General features: G+C 34.1%; 1 protein-coding gene across 1 annotated transcript; it reads right to left on the bottom strand.

Annotated features, from left to right (window-relative positions):
• Positions 1 to 10,141: 10,141 nt before the first annotated feature.
• LOC141513993 (small ribosomal subunit protein eS27-like) lies at positions 10,142 to 10,432 on the bottom strand. Its single transcript, XM_074224386.1, has one exon. The coding sequence runs from the start codon at positions 10,414 to 10,416 to the stop codon at positions 10,162 to 10,164; it is 255 nt and encodes an 84-aa protein (XP_074080487.1). The 5' UTR covers positions 10,417 to 10,432; the 3' UTR covers positions 10,142 to 10,161.
• Between the last annotated feature and the right edge of the window lie 9,765 nt (positions 10,433 to 20,197).

Genomic DNA, 20,197 nt, shown 5'->3' with positions numbered 1-20,197 from the left:
ATGCAGTAAGTATAACTATAAAATCTTATACTTCCAAAAAATCAATTTCACAAGTAAAAGATATTTGGGGAGGGGATGGCTGTCATTCAGGATATCAGAAGCTCTGAAGAACTCTACCTTTATTTTCAGATCCATGAAATTGTGGTGAAAAAAATATCTGATCTAAGACCAAGTTTTGCAGTCTTTTTTTTTTTCTGCAGCTAACTCATAAAAATAAACGTAGAAAAATGAATGGGAAATAAAACCCAAGTACTGTTGAAAGATGAGTGCACAAACCCACAATGTATTTTTACTGTCACCTGCTTGAGAAAAGGAACTTGGAGAAATTCGAAAATAATAAAACCCAAAGGTATCCATTATATTGGAGCAGGAAATACACAACTCATATGAGTTACAAAAGTGAGTCCCTCTGAAACAAAGTTTATCCTAAAGACTGAGAAAAACCTCCTTATCATATGGGTAACACATACATTCATACACATAGACATATAGAATCTCACAGGTGTTCAGCTCAAATATCATAAAATCTTTGCATAAAGTTAAGAAGCTGGCTGGAAGAGAATTTTCAGTAACAATTGACACCTACTTAATAGGGGTTGGAGTGGGTTCTTAAGCCTATTTGGGTCATGGAAAATTTAGGCATTGTATTGAAACCTATGACCTCTTCAGACTTATGTTTTTAGCTAAATGAAAGACATGTAGATTCAGTTTATTTCTCACATTTATAATATAATTAATCAGATTTTATAAGTAATAAATAACCATATATCCAAATTATAGGAAGGAACATTTGTTAGACAAATGTTTGTGAGCTTTAGAAAGTAACCTCCCTCTGAAAATTGACTCTATTTCTTCCTGGCTGAAAATGTTCTTTCATTAGAGGCCCTACCTCATTCAAATAAAGTTCACACTTCTAAGTGATTTCCTTCTTTCATATGCAAAATATTTTATGATAGCTTGTTAAAAATGAATATTTCTCCACTTAAATTTTATATATAATTGGGAGACAAGCTGTCAAAATCTGAAATAGCAGAAAAAAAATTTTCCCTCAAGAATTAAAGACCAAGATTTAAAAAAATGTTTTTCAAAAGCCTTTTCTCAATTCATTTTTATTAAAATCTTTGCTAATGGGGAATTAATTGGTAATTGAAACAGTTAAATAAGATTTTCTACTCCATGGGCATCACTCTAAGTTAATATGCACATTACCTCTTACCTGGACTATCTTCTTATCATTTGATCTCTATACATTTTTCCTTCTCTCCAAGCTATTCTCATCACCAGGACAAGTTTAATTTTTCTTATGCAAATTACTGATCAAACCATTTCTTTGCTCAAAAAGTAACCCCAATTCCTCCCCCATCAACAATAACCAACTTTCAATAGTTCCTCATTTCCTACTCATCCAAGCTGGAATCTTAGTTTGCAATTCAAGATCCTCTTCTGTCTGACCTGCACCTATCATGAGTTTAAAACTCAAAGGAGACAAGATTATTCTCTTGAGGCAACGTCCCCCTAAAACCTGACATATGTTTCTGCTTCTATGTTTTAGCTCAGATTGGTTCCTGCCCCTGGAAGGCTCTTCTGTTAATCTTTTGCTGAAGTTTTGCCTATTTTCAAACTCTAGATGATACAGTGGATAAAGGACCATCTCTGAAGTCAGAAGGATCTTAGTTCAAATCTGACCTCAGACATTATACTAGCTGTGTTACCTTGGGAATGTCTCTTAACCCTGATTTCTTCACATCCAGGGCCATATCCAGTCAAATCCAATTCACATGAATGTCATGGTATTACCTCCCTGATATCATGGTCTTCTTTGAAAATAAAGGACAAAGCATCATCAACATGAAGGAAAGAAAAACATGTATATTTTTACTAAGTATAACTATTGGGACTCTGTATTAAATATTGTATTAATAGCTTTTCAAATGTTTCACATTTTGCTTTCATTAAACCTTCCTTAGCCTCTTCAGATAGAAATAATCCTTTCCTTCTTCCACAGTCTCACTGTACCCTTCATTGCTTTCATGTATTGCTTGTTTTTGCAATCATTTATGTTATCTACTAGATTGTGGTTTCTTTGAGGGCAGGAATTTATGCATCCTTTATCACTTAGCATATTGTATTTCATTAACAGAGGTGTTCCCTTCATTGATACAAATTGCAATGTAGGCATATCTTCTTATTCAATGTGATCCTTGCCCATTTTCTTTTATTTATCTTCCACCAGAGCCAGAAGTTCTCTCTCTCTCTCTCTCTCTCTCTCTCTCTCTCTCTCTCTCTCTCTCTCTCTCTCTGTTTTTTTTTTTGCAAGGCAAATGGGATTAAGTGGCTTACCCAAGGCCACACAGCTAGGTAATTATTAAGTGTCTGAGGCTGGATTTGAACTCAGGTACTTCTGACTCCAGGGCTGGTGCTCTATCCACTGTACCACCTAGCTTCCCCCAGAGCCAGAAGTTCTGACCATGCTTTGGAGATTTGCTTTATTTCTTTTTAATGTTTTATGAGCAGCAGATAGCAATTGGGCTGTCCATATTTTTCTTTTTCTTTGCTCTTATCATAGTACTGATGTACTTTTTTCTGTTCTAATCATTTCAGTGAGTAGTGAAAAAATTCTGGTTGTAGATTCAAAATACCCAGATGCAAAATATATCTCTGCTTTGGAAAAGTCACTCAAGTTCTTTCAACCATAACCTCCTTATCTGTAAAATAAGAGACCTCTAATGTCTCTTCCAGCTTATAATGTGTCATCCTGGTAAATCCCTTTAACCTCCTTTAAAATATTAACCTTTACTAAGTACATAAAGTAAGCAGCCCATCTGGACTCACTTTGTATATCTCTGTTGTATTTTAGTTCATCTATAACTTTGAATTTTTGAGTAGTATGGGATTTGAAGTTTGTTTTTTGCCATATCACGTCATTTCAAGAATGCTTATTTTAAAAGCAGTCCTTTAATTGCTGATTAGGGCAGAAAGTAAGCAGTCAAAGATCTACATAAGTATCATGGAGAATGTTTTGTATCAGGTTCAACTGGAAGAAGGGTTTATTATAGATGATATGGCCCTCCAGGTTTTTTATTTTTTCTGATGATATTGTGCTGATTCTACAAGTCATGTTAAGCTATAGGTCTTCAAATAGATCCATGATTACTAGAGCACTGAAATTTGGGATTGTAGCAATAAAGCTGGCAGGAAGGATGGAATTAATTTAGTTCAAGACTCACTTTACAGATGAGGAAACTGTTATCCAGAAAAGTCACAGCTGGTCTAGTCTCACCCAAAGCCAAACTCTGGTTCTTGATCCTTCTAACTCTAAATCCATTGCAGACTTAGTTGAATCAAAAGGAGGAGGAACTGACACGTCCTTGTATGCTATCTCCCTTTAGAATGTGATAGATGCAGCCCAGGATCTTGGGCCCAAGAAAATAACAGTACCACCCTTCCTAGACCTTTGATCTTGCTTTTAGTCTATTCCCTATAATCATTATCCAAAGGAGCAGCTTCTGAGTATATTCTACTGCAAGTTATGTCTCTTCAGTGTCTAGAACTACTGAAACTCCTTCACCACTTTATTACTTGTGTGACTGTGGGTGAATTACTTAAAAACTTTTTGGCCTCATCTGTAAAAAAACTCTCTAAAAAATAAGCTTTTAGCACCATCAGATATTTTAAAATGGGAATTAGATATGGTTTTATTAGTGAACCCTACAGTAGATATATTGTTATCTACAATGTTATTTTGCACCATCAGGGCCATTGAACCTTTCCATGATCCTTACAGCTGGAATTTATCATATAGTTTGTCTCTAATATTAGAATATGAACTCCTAGAAAACAAGGATTTTTTCTGTTTTTCTATTTGTATCTTTACTTCTAAGCACAATGCTTTGCACATAACTAAGTTGGAAATGAATAAATATTTTTTCTTTCATTTATTCATTCCAAGGGATCATAAAGTCATGATAATCCACGCTAGATAACAAAATATATGAAAACTGCCTAATGTACAAACTAAGATTGTTGAATTGCCAATCAGTTGTATTTGTAATAATTATATAAACAGGGAAAGGCTATGCAAATTGTCAATAAATTAGGCTTAGATTTGTATAAGAGGATAAGAGAAAGAGCTGACACTCGGTTTTTCTAACTCTCCATTAGGAGTATATATCATTCTAAAACCACCAGTTACCATGGTGATAGAATGCCTATCATCAATACTGAAACATAATCTATTCAAAGGTTATTAAAATGGATTGTTGTAAAATATTCCTAAAACATGAGTGATAAATAATTTAGGATGGAGTTATTTAAAAAAAATTAAAGCAACTTTAGTAAGTTTTCAATTAGTAATAAAAATTGGCTAAATTAAAGACCTATGGTCAATAAATCAGAGAGGTCTTAAATAGAGTTTTGGATGCTCATTCTAATCTCTTCAAAATGAATGAACAAGAGCTAAAAAGGACAATAAGGTCCAAAGCAATGTAAATTCCCAATTCCAATGCATGTAACAAGTGCTCACCAGCTTCAGTGAAGTGTGACCCCCCTGAGCTAACTATTTCCAGCTCTTGGACATAATAGGAATGTAAAAATACTTCCCTTCCTTGTTCATTAAAACAACCCTTTGTTTGAAGAGACAGTTGTTTTGAAGTGGAAATCCCTCTTGTCTAATTGGGACAAGACTTAGATAAGACCTTCACTCTCTCACCTGAATTAATTAATACATTTTGCAGCCTATTGAAAACCTGACAGACCCATCATTGTCCACAGTGCATTCAGCCAGGAGGATTTCAGAAGTTTCCCTTTCATCTCTCAAGTGCCATTTAAAAAATTAGACAGTGGTGAGGATCTGACTCAAGTTCAGGTACTCACTACCATAATTTGAAGTTTGATGTAAAAGTGTAAAACATTATGGAAATATTATAGAATTCATTCATTCACCAAATATATATATTAATATAATATATATTGATTTCATATATATATATATATGTATATATATTAATTTCCTCATTTGTCAGACCCAACCTAAATACTAGGGATACTTATATACAAACATATCTATATCAATCACTTTAACTTTTCCTCCTTCCTTCCTTCCTTCCTTCCTTCCTTCCTTCCTTCCTTCCTTCCTTCCTTCCTTCCTTCCTTCCTTCCTCTCTGCCTGCCTTTCTGCCTTTCTGCCTTCCTGCCTTCTAAAGCTCTAGAGAGAGAAAAACCATAACGAAGAATATTTGGAAGGTGAAAAGAGGGAAATAAATAGATAATAAACTTGGCAAACATTATATCTGTCAGAGACAAGGTATACTAGTCATGGGGGACTTCACCCGCTGTCTCATTCTGTCTCTGTCTCTCTGCTCTCTCTCTCTCAAAAACAAAATAGCTAATAAGTGAGTTACATTAGGGATAATTTCATCCATCAACAAATGGATAAACAGCCAGGGGAAATTCTATTCTGAATCTGAATGTCATTAACAGAGAAGAACTGGATTTTGAGATAGGGGGGAATAATCATTTATTAAATGCCATATATATATATATATATATATATATGTACATATATATATATATATATATATATATATATATATATATATATATATATAAAATCAGGTACTGTGCTCAATCTTTTCTACTTATTTGACCCTCACAACAAACTTATGAGTTAGATGCAATTATTATCCTCATTTAGCAGCTAAATAATATAAGGTAGTAGTAAAGTGACTTGTGCAGGGTCACATAGTCAGTATATGTCTGAGGTCAGAGTCAAACTCAGATCTGCCTGACTCCAGACCAATACTATATACATTATACCATCTAGCAACATCTAGACTCATCATTGAAAATGTTGGAACATGGTGGGGAGGAAGAAAGCAATCAATCTATCCTAGAATTATGATAAAGAAGAAGAAAAATTGTGATAGTCTTACAAATTCAGATTTGGGAAACCAGATTCCCATGTCTTTAGAGGCAATAAAGATAGGTTTTCATGGAGAACAATGTTTTAGGAGAAATAAGCCTAGGAAGGATGAGAGGTAATCAAGAATGATTTCTAAAGACATAATAGAAAACAATTCTAATAAGGAGAAAAATTCTTTCTTAAGAAACTAATATGAATACAATGGAAACTCTAAGCCTTAATAAAAGGAATATAAATAAGATGGAAATAAGCCTGTATAACAGTTGATGAATTAATGTGTTATAGTCCTAGAAAATAGTGTTTAGGGTGTGAAGGTTTAGAATAGACTGAGATTGGAAAGAGAAACCAAACTCAATATAAAGGGCTTTAAAAATTATTTTTTGGGGAAAAAGATGGATTAAAGAAGGGATAGACCCTTTGGTTGGGATGGATGATATGATAATGACTGACAACGGAGCTGGCAGACCTGCTCAACTCATGCTTAAATTTCTATTTTCTCTGCAGAGAATTAACTTTTCACTAAAAGTTACAGAATCAAATTAATTAATATAGAAATGATACCCCAAATCAGTAAATTGTCATGTGCCAGGATTTTGGTGGTACTGGGGAGGTATGAGTTAACATACTCCTTCAACTGGACTCCCCTTTCCCCTCCATAACCTCTGAGGACAGTTACAAACAAAGAAGTGAACCTGGAGCAATTTGATTAAGTTTTACCACCCAAGTGAACTATTCCGGGACCTAGTTGTGGATTCTTTGAGCAAAAAGGGAATTGAGGCATTTTCATGACTTTATGAATTCCTGTAGCACAAGGGTTTGCTGACACTTTTTTTTAGGTTTTTGCAAGGCAAATGGGGTTAAGTGGCTTGCCCAAGGCCACACAGCTAGGTAATTATTAAGTGTCTGAGACCAGATTTGAACCCATGTACTCCTGACTCCAAGGCCGGTGCTTTATCCACTACACCACCTAGCCACCCCTGACACTTTTTATAAACCTCCTTATCCCTTGCTTTTATATTTCTGAACTATTCTTTAATACCTTTACCTTGGGATATGTTTCTCTTGTATACCAGAATCAATCTCTCTCTCTCTCTCTCTCTCTCTCTCTCTCTCTCTCATTTTGTGTGTGTTTGTGTGTGTGTGTGTGTGTGTGTGTGTATGTGAAGAAAAGGAACATTTGAACCCTTGGGTTCTGAGTGCTCCTTGGCATGGCGGAGAAAGCATAATCTGGACATAACAAGATAGTAAGAGAACAATGAGATGACCTGGTGAACTCAAGTCCTCTGGTAGATAAATGGCATCCCTAGGTTCTGAAAGAACTGGCAGATGTTATTTCAGAGCCACTGTCAGTGATATTTGAAAGATCTGTAAAAATAAGAGGTACCATGAGATGAGACATGTCAAATTTTGTCCTCATGTTCTAAAATAGGAAGAGAAAAGTCTGCAAACTATAGGCTAGTGAGCCAGACTTTGAGTCCTGCAAAAATTCTTGAAAAGTTCATAAAGAGATTGGCAAATATCTAGAAATGAAAGAGATGATTGTAAAAAATTTTGATTTCATCAAAATTCAGATTTTATTAAATTGTCTCATATAAAACCTATATTACTATACTTGATAATGTTTGTCATTTGTTCTCAAAGAAGTCCATGACATTCAGCAGGTTTATCATGGTATGCACATGAATTGAATTTGAGTGAGGGACTGCTGTGCTAAGTCACTAGCCTTACTTTTTGCTCCAGAGTCATCTGGGTCCAGTGGTCAGATAATAAATGGGATGATTGGCCATAGCCTTGGATGAAAAGCAATCAGTGACTTGCCCAAGGTATAGCTAGTAAAGTGTCTGAGGTTGGATTTTAGTTTAACTCCTGCACTCTTTCCCCTGTGTCTTCTAGCACTCTAGCATAGCATTGCTATGCTAATTAGTGAGAAGGATCCTTTCCATTTAGTTCTTGTAGATTTTGGCAAAGCTTTTGATGAAATATTTTGTATTTTTTTCATGGAGCAGATGGAAAGATGTGAATTAGATAATAATGCCATCAGATGGACTCAGAACTAGTTGGGTACCTGTATGAAAAAAGTAGTTTTTAATCACTTGTTGTCAATGTTGTAGGAGTTCTTCAGTGGAGCATCAGAAGGATATATAACTTGCCTCAGTGCTGTTTATATTTTTAGTAGTGACTTTGATAAAGGCAAAGATGATATATATTTTTATCAAATTCACCAAAGATGCAAAATGTGAAGAAGCAGCTAATATATGGGATGACAAAGTCAAGATCCAAAAGAATTTTTGCATTGGACTAGCTCTAATAAAATTAAAGTCAATAAAGAGAAATTTTAACTCTAATCCTTGGGTCCAAAAAATTGACTTCACAAGATTAATGTGAGATCTGGTTAGGCAACAGTTGTTTTGAGAGCTCTAGAGGTTTCAGGAGACTATGAGCTCATGGGCCAGCACTGTGATGTGACAGCCAAAATAGTTAATGTGATCTTGAACTGGCGACATAGTTTCCAGGGATAGAGAGCTTCTACTTTGTTGCTAACAGATCTTATATGGAATACTGTGCTCAGTTTTTAGGATCCCAGTGTAAGGACATTGATAGATTGGAGAGTGTCTAGGAGAGGGCAACCTGAGTGATAGAAGGTCTTGTGCTGACATTTGAGGATTGATTGAAGGAATTGAGCATTTTTAGCCAGGAAAAAAGAAGTCTTGACATCCTAGGCTATCTTGTACAGGAGTGGTTGGACTCATTCTGTTTGGCATTAGAGGGCAGAATCAGGAGCAATGGGTGGAGGTTGTAAAGAAGCAAGTCAGGCTTTATGTCAGGAAAAAGCAAAAGCAACAAAATTCCAAACACTAGAGCTGTACACAAGAAATTAGGTTTTTAATAGTTATTGCTCACTCTTGGCTCTTTAATCTGTCCAACTGATCCTCAGTGTCCTTTGATAATTTCTCATTCCTCCAAGAGCTAGGGTTCTTAACCTGAGGTTCATAGACCTTGAAGAGATCTGTGGATAGATTTCATGGAGTCTGTGAACTTGGATGGGGGAAAATACATTTTTATTTTTACTAACCTCTAGTTGAAATTTAATATTTCCTTCAATTATGAATAAAATCCCCATTATTCTGAGAAATAGTTCATAGGCTTCACCAGACTGCCAGAGGAATCCATGATGCAAAGAAAGGTTAATAACTCCTGCTATAGACCAATTCCCTCATTTTACAGAGGAGAAAATTGAGGACCAGAAAGGTTAAATAACCTATCCAAGGTCATGCAGGTAGTAAATGGAACCAAGATTCCCTCCTAAGTATTCTAATTCTGAATTTACTGCTCTTGCCATTAGACATGTTTGAAGTCACTCATTTTCTGCATTTGATATGTATATTTTTACTACAATTGAATTGCTTTTGAAACATAGCAGAATTCTTTTAATGATTCCAATTTCTCCCTGAACCAATGATTCATTCATATTTCAAATTCCAATACTTTTTCATTGATGTATGGTTGTGATTCAAGGCATAGTTTCAGAGAAATTAAGGTTGAGATCAATCAAGTGATATTCTATACATTTATTAAGCTCCAGACAGTATTAAATATTGGAAATACAAAGACAAAATGAAATATATCTCTCCCCTTAGACTATGTTATGTTTAGGTGGCACAGTGTGTGTGTAGATCATTGGCCCTGGAGTCAGGAAGAACTGAATTCAAATCCAATTTCATATACTTAACACTTACTAGCTGTGTGACCTTGGGCAAGTCACTTAAACTGATTGTCTCACATCCAGGGTCATCTCCAGTCATACTGTTTCATAGCTAGCCAAGGGACCCAGCTGTCTCTGGAGGAGAAAGTGAGACTGGTGACTTAACCCAGCATCCCCTCATTCAAATCAAACTTACTTGCATGTCATGGCATCAACTCCTTGATGTTATTCTTTTCTTTAAGAATGAAGGACAAACATCATATCCAAGGGGTAATTTTGGCAGGAGGGCACTAGCTGCTAAGAGGAACAGAAAACATTTAATGTAAGAGGTGGTGTTTGAACTGAGTGCTAAAGGAGACAAGGAAGTTTAAGAGATTTAAATGAAGAAGGAGTCATTTCAGGCTGGAGTTAGGTATAGAAATGAAATGTGAAATTTCATGTATGTAGAACTGTACGAAAGCCAATTTATTTGTTTATTTATTTATTTAAGCAAATTTCTTTTATTTTTTACAGTTCCTCATTCATCTTGATTCAGTTATTAGTGCTGCTTCCATCTGAAGGAGCATCCTTCTGTAAGTCTTGCCTTTCCTCCAGTGGGCTGACAGAGCACAGTGGAGCATCCAACACAGAGAACCACTGTCTGTGCGTGGCTGAACACCGTGGTGATTTTATAGCACCCGGGGCACTTTACGTCCATGAAATAGGAATTGGGGCTCTGCACCAGGTGTTTCTTCTTGTGCTTCCTCTTCTCCTCCTCGGGAGAGGGGTGCAGGAGGTCTTTGGCGAGAGGCATGTTGGCTCGGGGAGATCTTTACCGCCGGAAAGCCGAAAGCCAATTTAAATTAGATTACACAAACCTGCGAAACTTGGTGGGCTCCACAATTCCTCATTCTCTTTTAATCCAACAGATTTAATCAGTTGTAAAATCTTGCCTTTTTAAAAAAAATCTCTGCAGTATCTCCCATTCTTTCTTCTCACATAGTCATCTAAATGTACTATCCTAAACTTTTACCTCTAAACTTTTGCATTTACAATTCCCCATGCCTGGAATGCAATTCTTCCCTTCACCTCACAAAATGTCCCTCTTCATCCAGAGAGCAGCTCAACATCATTTTCAACATAAAGATGATTCCTTGATCCTCTCAGCTGTAAATGTCCTTACTCTTAATGGCCCTGTATTTAGCTACTTTGTATTTTCTTCTATGTATTCATTATATTTATCTATTCATACATATGTATATTTATTAATATAATATATATGTTGTACATATATAGATGTACCTTTCCCACTAGGATGGGCGTTCTTTGCAAGGAGAGGGTGTTTTATTTATTCATTATATTAGTATCCCCAGCACCTAGCACATAGTGTATGTGCTTAATGAAAACTTGTCTATTAACTGATTGATTAAGAAGTGAATGGTGAATTATAATTACAAATGGGGAAGTAAAGAGAGAGAGAGTATAAAGATTTTCCTAAGAGAAATGTCTGACTGGAAAAACAAAGATGCTTCATTCATATTGTGAAAATAGTAATTAATAGATAGATCACATTCACCATTAATATGTTCATAATTTCTAGAGATATGGTATATTTATGGGAAGATTAAAATCTATATCTATCTATATCCATATATTCATACATACAATTATAATGAACAGATATGAATGAACTGGAACTTATATTATTAGAGGAAGTATCCAAAGGGAGCACAGAGACACATAGATGGAGATGTCAGTATCTTCTATTCTTACTTTTCTTATACAGTTTTTTTTCCTGGCAAGATCATGACTGTTCCTTTATGAAATTTGAATCAAAGTAATATTGGTTCTGTTCATGTAAGAATGATATGCCTATATGTAGAAGCTTTTTACTTAATATAATGTCCTTGATTATTTCCTTTTCATAGTTTTTGGTTTGAATTTACCTTTGTCCAATAATAGTTAGTGCTGATTCACTTTTCATAGCTTGGCATACTAAATTTTAGACCACATTTTTTGGAATTTTTTTAAATCTTTCAGGACTAAATGTATTTCTTGGATGCAACATAGCATTGAAATTTGCATTTCAGTCTATTTTGTAACTTTTAAATTTTATTAGGGGAGTTTAGTCCGTTTGCATTTAGAGTTGTAATTGTTAGGCTTATCTGCCTCTTTTATCTCTATATACCCCAATCATCTGTTTTAATCTTGTTTTTATTTTGAGGGTTTATGTCTCTAGATCTTAGAACTTTGGAAACTACTAGTCATTTTGCTTATGTTAAATTGCAAAGAATGATGAATTTATAAAGCATTTAATTATTGAATTTTCATTTCTAAATTTTATCAGAAATTCAAAAGCAATTAAAAGTGCTAAATCCATTGGTCCATGGTAAAATGACTCTAGGGAATAAATGCTCTTGTTTCTTCATTAATGAATTGACTTGCTTTGCGAGATAATGTGCTCCTTGTCCTCGACAGTTTTTAAGTGGAGACTAAATGATCATCTGGATGTTATAGAAAGGTTTCATTCTTTAGGCAAAGACTGATATAGGTAACCAAGTTCTAAACCTTAAGAATTCTATGATTCTCAATTATCTTCAAGAGAAAAGGTAATACAGCTGCAACATATATAAATATAGAATATATGTGTGGACATATATTCATACATTTAAATATGTGTGTGTATATATATATATATATATATACACATATATACATGTTATTTCTGGGAGATTTATAGACATCATTGAAACTAAAGCATATAATAAGTTATATTAATATGACTATTAGTTATCAGCAAAATCTAACAAAAAATTTAATCAGTGTAATTAGTGATTTGAAGACATCAGATAACAGCCTTGTAAAAAGATGTTATTTTTAAATGGTACCTTGCTTGTTTGGAAGTAGTAGATAAGATAGAAATTAGATAATTTATTTAGAACACAAATTTAGAGCCAAAAGTTCTGTCTTGGAAGATGAAAATGAAATCACATATGAATTGGACTAATTTGCTCCTATTTTCTCCTTTGCTCTCCCATCCCAGAATGCTTCTTTCCCTAGTGCATTTGGTGATAATTATGAGGTGCTTGCCAATGTCCTAACAACAGGATTAGTACTTTTTATTTCAAGTCCAGAACATTCTTGCTTTAAGTGGTTAAACCTTGAGCTGAAAAATCATTTGTGTGGAATGGAATAAAGTGTCCTATGCCTATATATCAGGAGCCTACATTACCATTTGCCAAATTAATATTTCCTCAAAATAAAACATGAATTAAGAGTGTTATAAACTCAGCATGGTTATCATCTGCCTCTGTTAAGTAAATCTGTGAGCCAGGGAGGATTAGACCCACATAAATGAGAGTCATAAAAATTACATTTTATGAGTCTGGAGTGGTTGTCAAAATTGTCAGAGTTTATAAGCTTATTAAATGCTGGGAAACTAACAAATAACTGCGCAATCCTGTCCCTAGAACTACCAAATTAACAATGCAAGGGAGGTGTGGATAGGGTTGCTAATATATTTTGGTTAATAAATGGTCTAGTCTGGAGGGCCCTTAGAGTCTAAGTACTCAGGATGATGGTGATTGAAATTGCATATCAGCAGGAATGAAAATATTTTTGGTAAAAAAAAAAAAACAGACCATTAGTATGGTTTATGAGAACAAGTGTGTATCCTCTTAAAGAAACCAGTGCTGATTGCTCCAAGGATCCCCTGAATAATAGAATCAGGAAGGAATTGTTAATGTTTATGAACCAACACTTGGAAATCAGTTAGATTTAGGGATGACAATAGGGATGTGATTTTAAATCTGTGTTAGGCAAAATGAAGCCACTAATCCAGGGCTAACATGGGGTTATGAGATAGAAAATGACTAGTAGGGAACAAATTATGTTTACTTTTTAGAAGTCATTGGAGGCAAGAACAAGCCCCATAATTTCATCTTTGGGAAACACTGTGAAAGTTAAGACGTGAAAATGAGAAAGCATAAAGGCATTGCCTTCACACCTCTAACTTGACACTGGATTTCCTGACCCCCCTGACACCCCCCCCGACTTATTTCAGGCTCCTTTAATCTCTATTTCACAATCACTACCATCTTCCTTAACTTCTCAAATCTTTTCCTGTTCTCTCTTTGTCCTTCCCACATCTCATGCTTATATTTTCTTATCTAAGATTACTTCATGTCAGCCTTGTACATATCATAAACATATTTAGCATTTAGCAAGGTGTTCATGTATGTAAACAGATGTTCATATGTATAAATATATATCACACATATATTTGTATGTAAATGGAAAATATAATAAATTTAAGACCATACAAGCCATCTATGGTTACCCTTTATTTCCTGTCTTTGAAAAGAAGCTGGGGGGCAATAGTCTGTGTATTTCCAGTTAGATCTTTAATACTCCCCTATAAATATCATAATCATTGTATTTATAGTGGATAAAGTCTACAAGTGATTCTCCTAGTTGCCCCCTCCCATTACTGTGAGGTAGTCAGTACTAGTATTATTGTCTCAATTGTGAGGAAAAGGAAATTGAGGCTGAGAGATTAATGACTTGCCTGACCATAGTTAATAAATGACTACATTAGAATTTGAACCCAGGTCTCTGGAATCTGAGTCCAATATTTTCCACTTTAGTATTTGACCTCCAAGATAATCTCCTCCATTTTATGGCTAAAGATAAAACTGCAGAGCCTGAGTTTAACTTTTTATCTTTTGATTCCTGCAGAACCAGCCTAGAATTACCATTTTATAATGGTTGATGCAGGTGAACTATATAAAACATAAAAGGTTCATTCTATGCCAGGATAAATCTTATGTAGTGCTAAACATAAAATCTGATAGACTCAAGACCAAATGTTTCATGTAACTTTGGAGTACATGGAATGGGGGAGGGAGTGTGTCTTAATAGAGGGAGGTATAGAAAAGGAAAGAAATTCTATCTTCCCCAATTATGGATTATACACAATAAATGCACATAAATGGTTTCTATATGTAAATATTATATGTAATATGCACACACACATATAGTGTTCCTGCCCTAAAAAGTGTTCCATATCTAGTTTGTGGAAGAGGCAAGATATATGTGTGACATAACTATCAAAATTTATACTATTATGCATTATACATATATTTTATACTCATATGGAATGCACACATATATTGTACAATATAAATCATATATGTATCTGATCCATACAATTTTAAAGCCAATGTTATATATGTTAATTTACAGTATGTTAGGAGAAAGAATGGATATTAAATGGGGAATGTCTGTATATATGCAGGTGTCTATATACTTACACACATAGCAATGCAATGCACACTACATATGCATTAGACACATATGAGCACACATGAATATACTGCAAACATGTGTACATGACAATATAAGCTTCCATACTATGTGCACATGATATGTATTGTATATATGGGACAATGAGTACCATATATATGAGTATACACACATACACACATGAGTGTATACATATGTCCAAATGGGTATGCATTATATATATATATATATATATATATATATATATATACATATATATATGTAAATATGGATATATGATATGTTAGATATGTATATATTTTATATCTAATACATTTAAACTTCTTGTGTGAAACTATAAATTAGATATTTATGTTTCTATATATTTTACTCTTGTTACATTACCAGCCTTGCTATTTTGATATAAAATATAAAGTATTTTAAAGGGTTTCTAGTGTTTGTCTTTCTTAACTCCAATCTCTGATGTGGACACAAAGTCAAAAGGACTTTGCATATTAGGTTTTTAGATACAAAGGCAACTGGAAAAATATCATCAGAATGGGATTTCCCTTCATTATGACACTCACACCTATACATACCCAACACTGTTTTCTTGACAGAATATGTCAGTGTCTTTCAATTTAGAGAGATACCTTTTGAGAAGAATGTTAAACTTGCAATAGTTTTGCCACTGCTGATTTTTTTTTTTACTGGGTAGCTTATGTAACTACAACCTGCTACTATCTTGTACAAGACATCAGAATTCATTAAAACCATTCTTCTTGAGAATCAGTTTTATGTTCCCAAGGTGAGTCGAAGGGGCAGATGCTCAAGGATAATGCTAGAAGGGACTTGAACATTTTATAACATATCTGAGATTGTGTGATCAGAATATTCTCCTTTCTTTTGGTAATGAGACAAACCATGACCTAGATGCTAGCCTGTAAGATTATATTTAACTTCCTAGACTGAAAGATACGAGCACAGCTCTATGTAGCAATTTTAAATATTCTTTGTTACCTCCTACCTATGCTGGCTTTAATGCTGTGAGGTCAGAAAGCTGTTTTTGCTCAATCTTCCAACTGGGTAATATCCTCATTAGCCAGAGCAACTCACACTATGTATTATGAGGGATGAAAACAGAATTGATTTCATTATTTTTCTGCCTCCTACACTGTCTTAAACCCAATTGAATTGACTAGTTTATGGGAGATTTTAATTTATTTTTTTCTGGTCTGTCAGAAGTAAATACAAATTCATATCTATTAAAGAGATTTGAGTTGATGGTTCCTGAACTCCAGCTATTAACATAACCAGCCATCATTCTTCAAATATTATAGAAACTGTCAGATTTATATAATGATGGTAAAGTGGTTTCTCCCTTCTATTTCCAGAAGGAAAGGCTTAGTGATTTGGTAACAGTTGTAGAGGTTTACATAAGTTTTAATGTAAAAAATATATATACATTTTTATTTCCTATACTTAAGGATGGTTCTGCTTTGAGAAATCTATATATGAATCAAATAGGAAGCTTTATCCCTGGATCTTGATTAGGCAGAGACATGATTCACATTAGTAAGATGTATTCTAGGGGAGGATAACATTTTACATTTCCCAACCAGTTTGCTCTCCCAAATGGCAGCAATGGATGCCAGATGTGTCTAAGAGAGGCTTAAAAACCCAGTAGCACACCCAGGCGAGCAGTACCATACAATGGTAATGACTATGGTGTGCAGTGGAAATAAGCATAATGAGACTTTGCCAACATCTTTCTGAAGCCATCTTTCCACAAGTCAACTATAGATTAGGACAAAAGAACCCAGCACATCTGGTTCTCATTTCTTCTCCTTTTGGCTCACCTATTAAAATCTAGGGATTGAAACCCCTCCCAGTGTTATTTTCTCCTGCCCTCTTGAGCATATTACTTAAATCTGTGCTACACAGTCTTTCATGCTAAGTTGTTTTAATCAGAATACCCGGTGGTAGTAAATCTTGCATACTAAAATGACTATGTGTCACATAAAGAAATATTCCCCTTCATTGGTTTTAAATTTGTTGCATTTTAATTTAGAATCTTTTCTCTTTCTTTTCAAGTAATAGTGATAATAACTCATTTATATAAAACTTATAAGGATTACAAACTCACACAATAGGCAGAATATTACACTTCCATTTGACAGGTGAGGAAATTGAGGTTCACAGAAGTTTAATGACTTCCCAAGGGACATATTGTTAGGAAATCAAGTCCAAATCTCCTGACTCCAATCGAGAGGGTATTCATTCCATCTCTGTTCATCTTCACCATGTAAAGAGATAAAACCAGGAACCATTTTCTTACCTCCTTTTTTTTTCTTACCTTCTTTTTGATGTTTAGTTTTCTACTTGTCTTTTCTGAAATGACCTTCTATTAGATTATGAGCTCCTCTTGGGAAAGGACTATCTTTTGACTCTTTTTGTATTCTCAAGACAGCACAGTAACTAATATATGGTAGGTATTTATTGATTGACTGTTATTAAATAGTCATAATTTAAAAAAATGCTCCATCTAACAAATCCCATCACAGTTGAAAATCTAGGCTAGGATTTTTAGGCATAGGATTTGAGTTTGAATCCAATGCTACTGTTTGATACCAGTGATATCATTTAATTGCCCATCGTTTCCTCTTTTGTAAAATGAGGTTGTTGGAATATATGACCTCTAAGAACCTTTGGGGATCTAGTCTAGTATTTTATTATTAATGTTTATAAAATATTTATATGTACAAATGTGTATGCATGTATATTTATATATATATCCACATGTATTGAATGAATGTCTTTATACCTGCACAATACATGTAAATATAATATACATAACATGCATTTGACCCATATATATATACATATATATATATATGTTAATGTTATAATCCAATATTAACTATACAACTGCATGCCATAATTTGGGAAATAGGTATTCTTTATCAACTTAGTTTTTCCAATGTGAATTACCAGGACAAACACTTTTAAGTTGTTAATTTCTTTCAGGAAAAAAAAATCTATCTGTTAAATTCTATAGTTTAGGGGAGCTAGGTAGTGCAGTGGATAGAACATTGGCCCTGGAGTCAGGAATACCTGAGTTCAAATCCGACCTCAGACACTTAATAATTACCTATCTGTGTGGTCTTGGGCAAGCCACTTAACCTCATTGCCTTGCAAAAAAAAAAAACTAAACTAAAAACAAAATTCTATAGTTTATTACAACCAGAATAACTGGAGTATTGAGAAGATAACACCATTCATAGCTATTCACTAGTTAACTAGATCTTTCTCCTTTGCAATGGTAAGCACTTTTTAATAAAATAGTTCTCCCTGTTTTCTCCCTAGCTTGATATTTAGTATTGTTGTTGTTTATTATTTGTCCTTCATTTTGGAAGTGAACCTTGACAGTCAGTGATGTGATGGCATGACATGTAAATGAATTGGATTTAAGCGAGGGAAGGTTATACAAAGTCAGCAGCTTTACTTTTCTTCCAAAGGCATCTGGTTCCAGTGACCAGATAAGGATTGGGTAACTCTGAGCCAATCAGCACTCAAACAAAGACCAAATGAAACTTGACCTGCTACCTATTTATTGTTGGTCAATTAATGAGAGTCAAAATAATTTGGGGTCTGTAAACCCCAAGATATTAAAATTTACATTATGTTACATTCCTTCATTGCCCAACTGGCAATCAGTGGGGCAGCTCCTACTATTCACATAAATTGTTTATGATCAGAGAGATAATGAATGGGACTTTTTTATTCTTATATTTCACAGAATCTTGAATTATTTTGCTGCATGTATAGGAATAACTATGTTGGAAGAGAACTATTATGACAATGTTGTACTACTGAATTAAGTGCTTTTTTGTATTTAACAACAATGCATGCAATGATGTCTTGTATTTTCTATATTTTTCCATCAATTGTGAGAAAGTAAAGGTACTGGAAAATCACTTATAAAAATCATGTTGAATATACCTCATTTATGAGGTCATTAAAGGATAGTTTGACTTTGAAGGATACTATATATCTATATCTCTATATATGTGACAGGGAAATATCAAAATGTAGAAAATGATCTTATTTTTTCTTATTAATTTTTATTGATAATGAAATTTTATGGATAATGAAATTTTCTATTTCATTATTTTATTGATAATGAAAAAGGAAACCAAGAAAATGTCATTAATTATTTTAACTTATTCCTATACTTCCATCTATAATATTCCATAAATGAATTGAGATCCTCATTTAACTTTATACCTGAAATTAAATGATTTATTGGAAGTCCAACCTAAAATTCTAGGTCCTCAAAATAGGAATTGCTGCCCTATGTACAGATAAATACCTTCATCTAGAGTATTTAAGATAGCAGGAAGCTCTTAGTTCTAAACTATTAGATTGGGCATCTAAGAAACCAACTAATTGTCTAGCTAAAAATGTTAATTTTAAATGGAGAATAGAATTTGAGGCACCATAATTGAATTTCTCTCTTTATGATGGATAGGCATGTTTTCTAGGTTAGGAACATGAAGATCAGTGAAAATTTGCAAACTGATCATCATCACTGAATGTTGGATGTGTTTTTTTCCCTATCTCCTGATATGTTTTGTTTAAAAAGGAATTATAAAAGGTGAGCCTATGTAAGTTTATAGTTAACAAGAAGGGGAAGAAAAGAAATAATACAAGTAACTTTATTATTTTATTGTTTAATATAAGAACAAATTAGAATCTTTTCTGGAAGAATCTAATGTGTAAGATCTTTATAATTTAGTTTTGAGGGGGGGAAAAAGAGATTGCACAGTGCTAATTAAGGTATTTAAAGTGCTATCAGGGGCAGCTAGGTGGTACAGTGGGTAAAGCACTGACCCTGGAGGCAGGAGGACCTAAGTTCAATTCCAGCCTCAGACACTTGCCTTACAAAAACAAAACAAAAATAATGAAGTGCTATCACATGGAAGAGGGATATATTCTGCTTGACTCTGGGATGGGTGGGTACAAAACTGTACAAAACTGAGTCCAACAGATGGAAATTACTAAGAGGTAGATTTTAGTTCAATGTAAGTGGGAACCACACCCAATAGTTCTTAGTAATGAGAACCATCTCTAATTGGAACAGCCTTCCTGTTATTTTGGTGATTTTTTCTTTATTAGTAATTTTAAAATGGACTAGATGGGTACCTGTCATTGATAATTTAGTGCAATGGTCACTAGATTTGTTGCCTGAAGACCTGGATTTGGATGCTAACTCTGCAACTTAGATATTTTTCATTTGGGGAATGTCATTT

This window comes from Macrotis lagotis, chromosome 1, assembly GCF_037893015.1.
Source record: "Macrotis lagotis isolate mMagLag1 chromosome 1, bilby.v1.9.chrom.fasta, whole genome shotgun sequence".
Classification (NCBI taxonomy): domain Eukaryota; kingdom Metazoa; phylum Chordata; class Mammalia; order Peramelemorphia; family Peramelidae; genus Macrotis; species Macrotis lagotis.
This window is presented reverse-complemented; position numbering and strand designations above follow the sequence as displayed.

Coding starts and splice junctions, on each gene's coding strand:
- LOC141513993 (XM_074224386.1), bottom strand. CDS start 10,416: ATGCCTCTCGCCAAAGACCTCCTGCACCCCTCTCCCGAGGAGGAGAAG.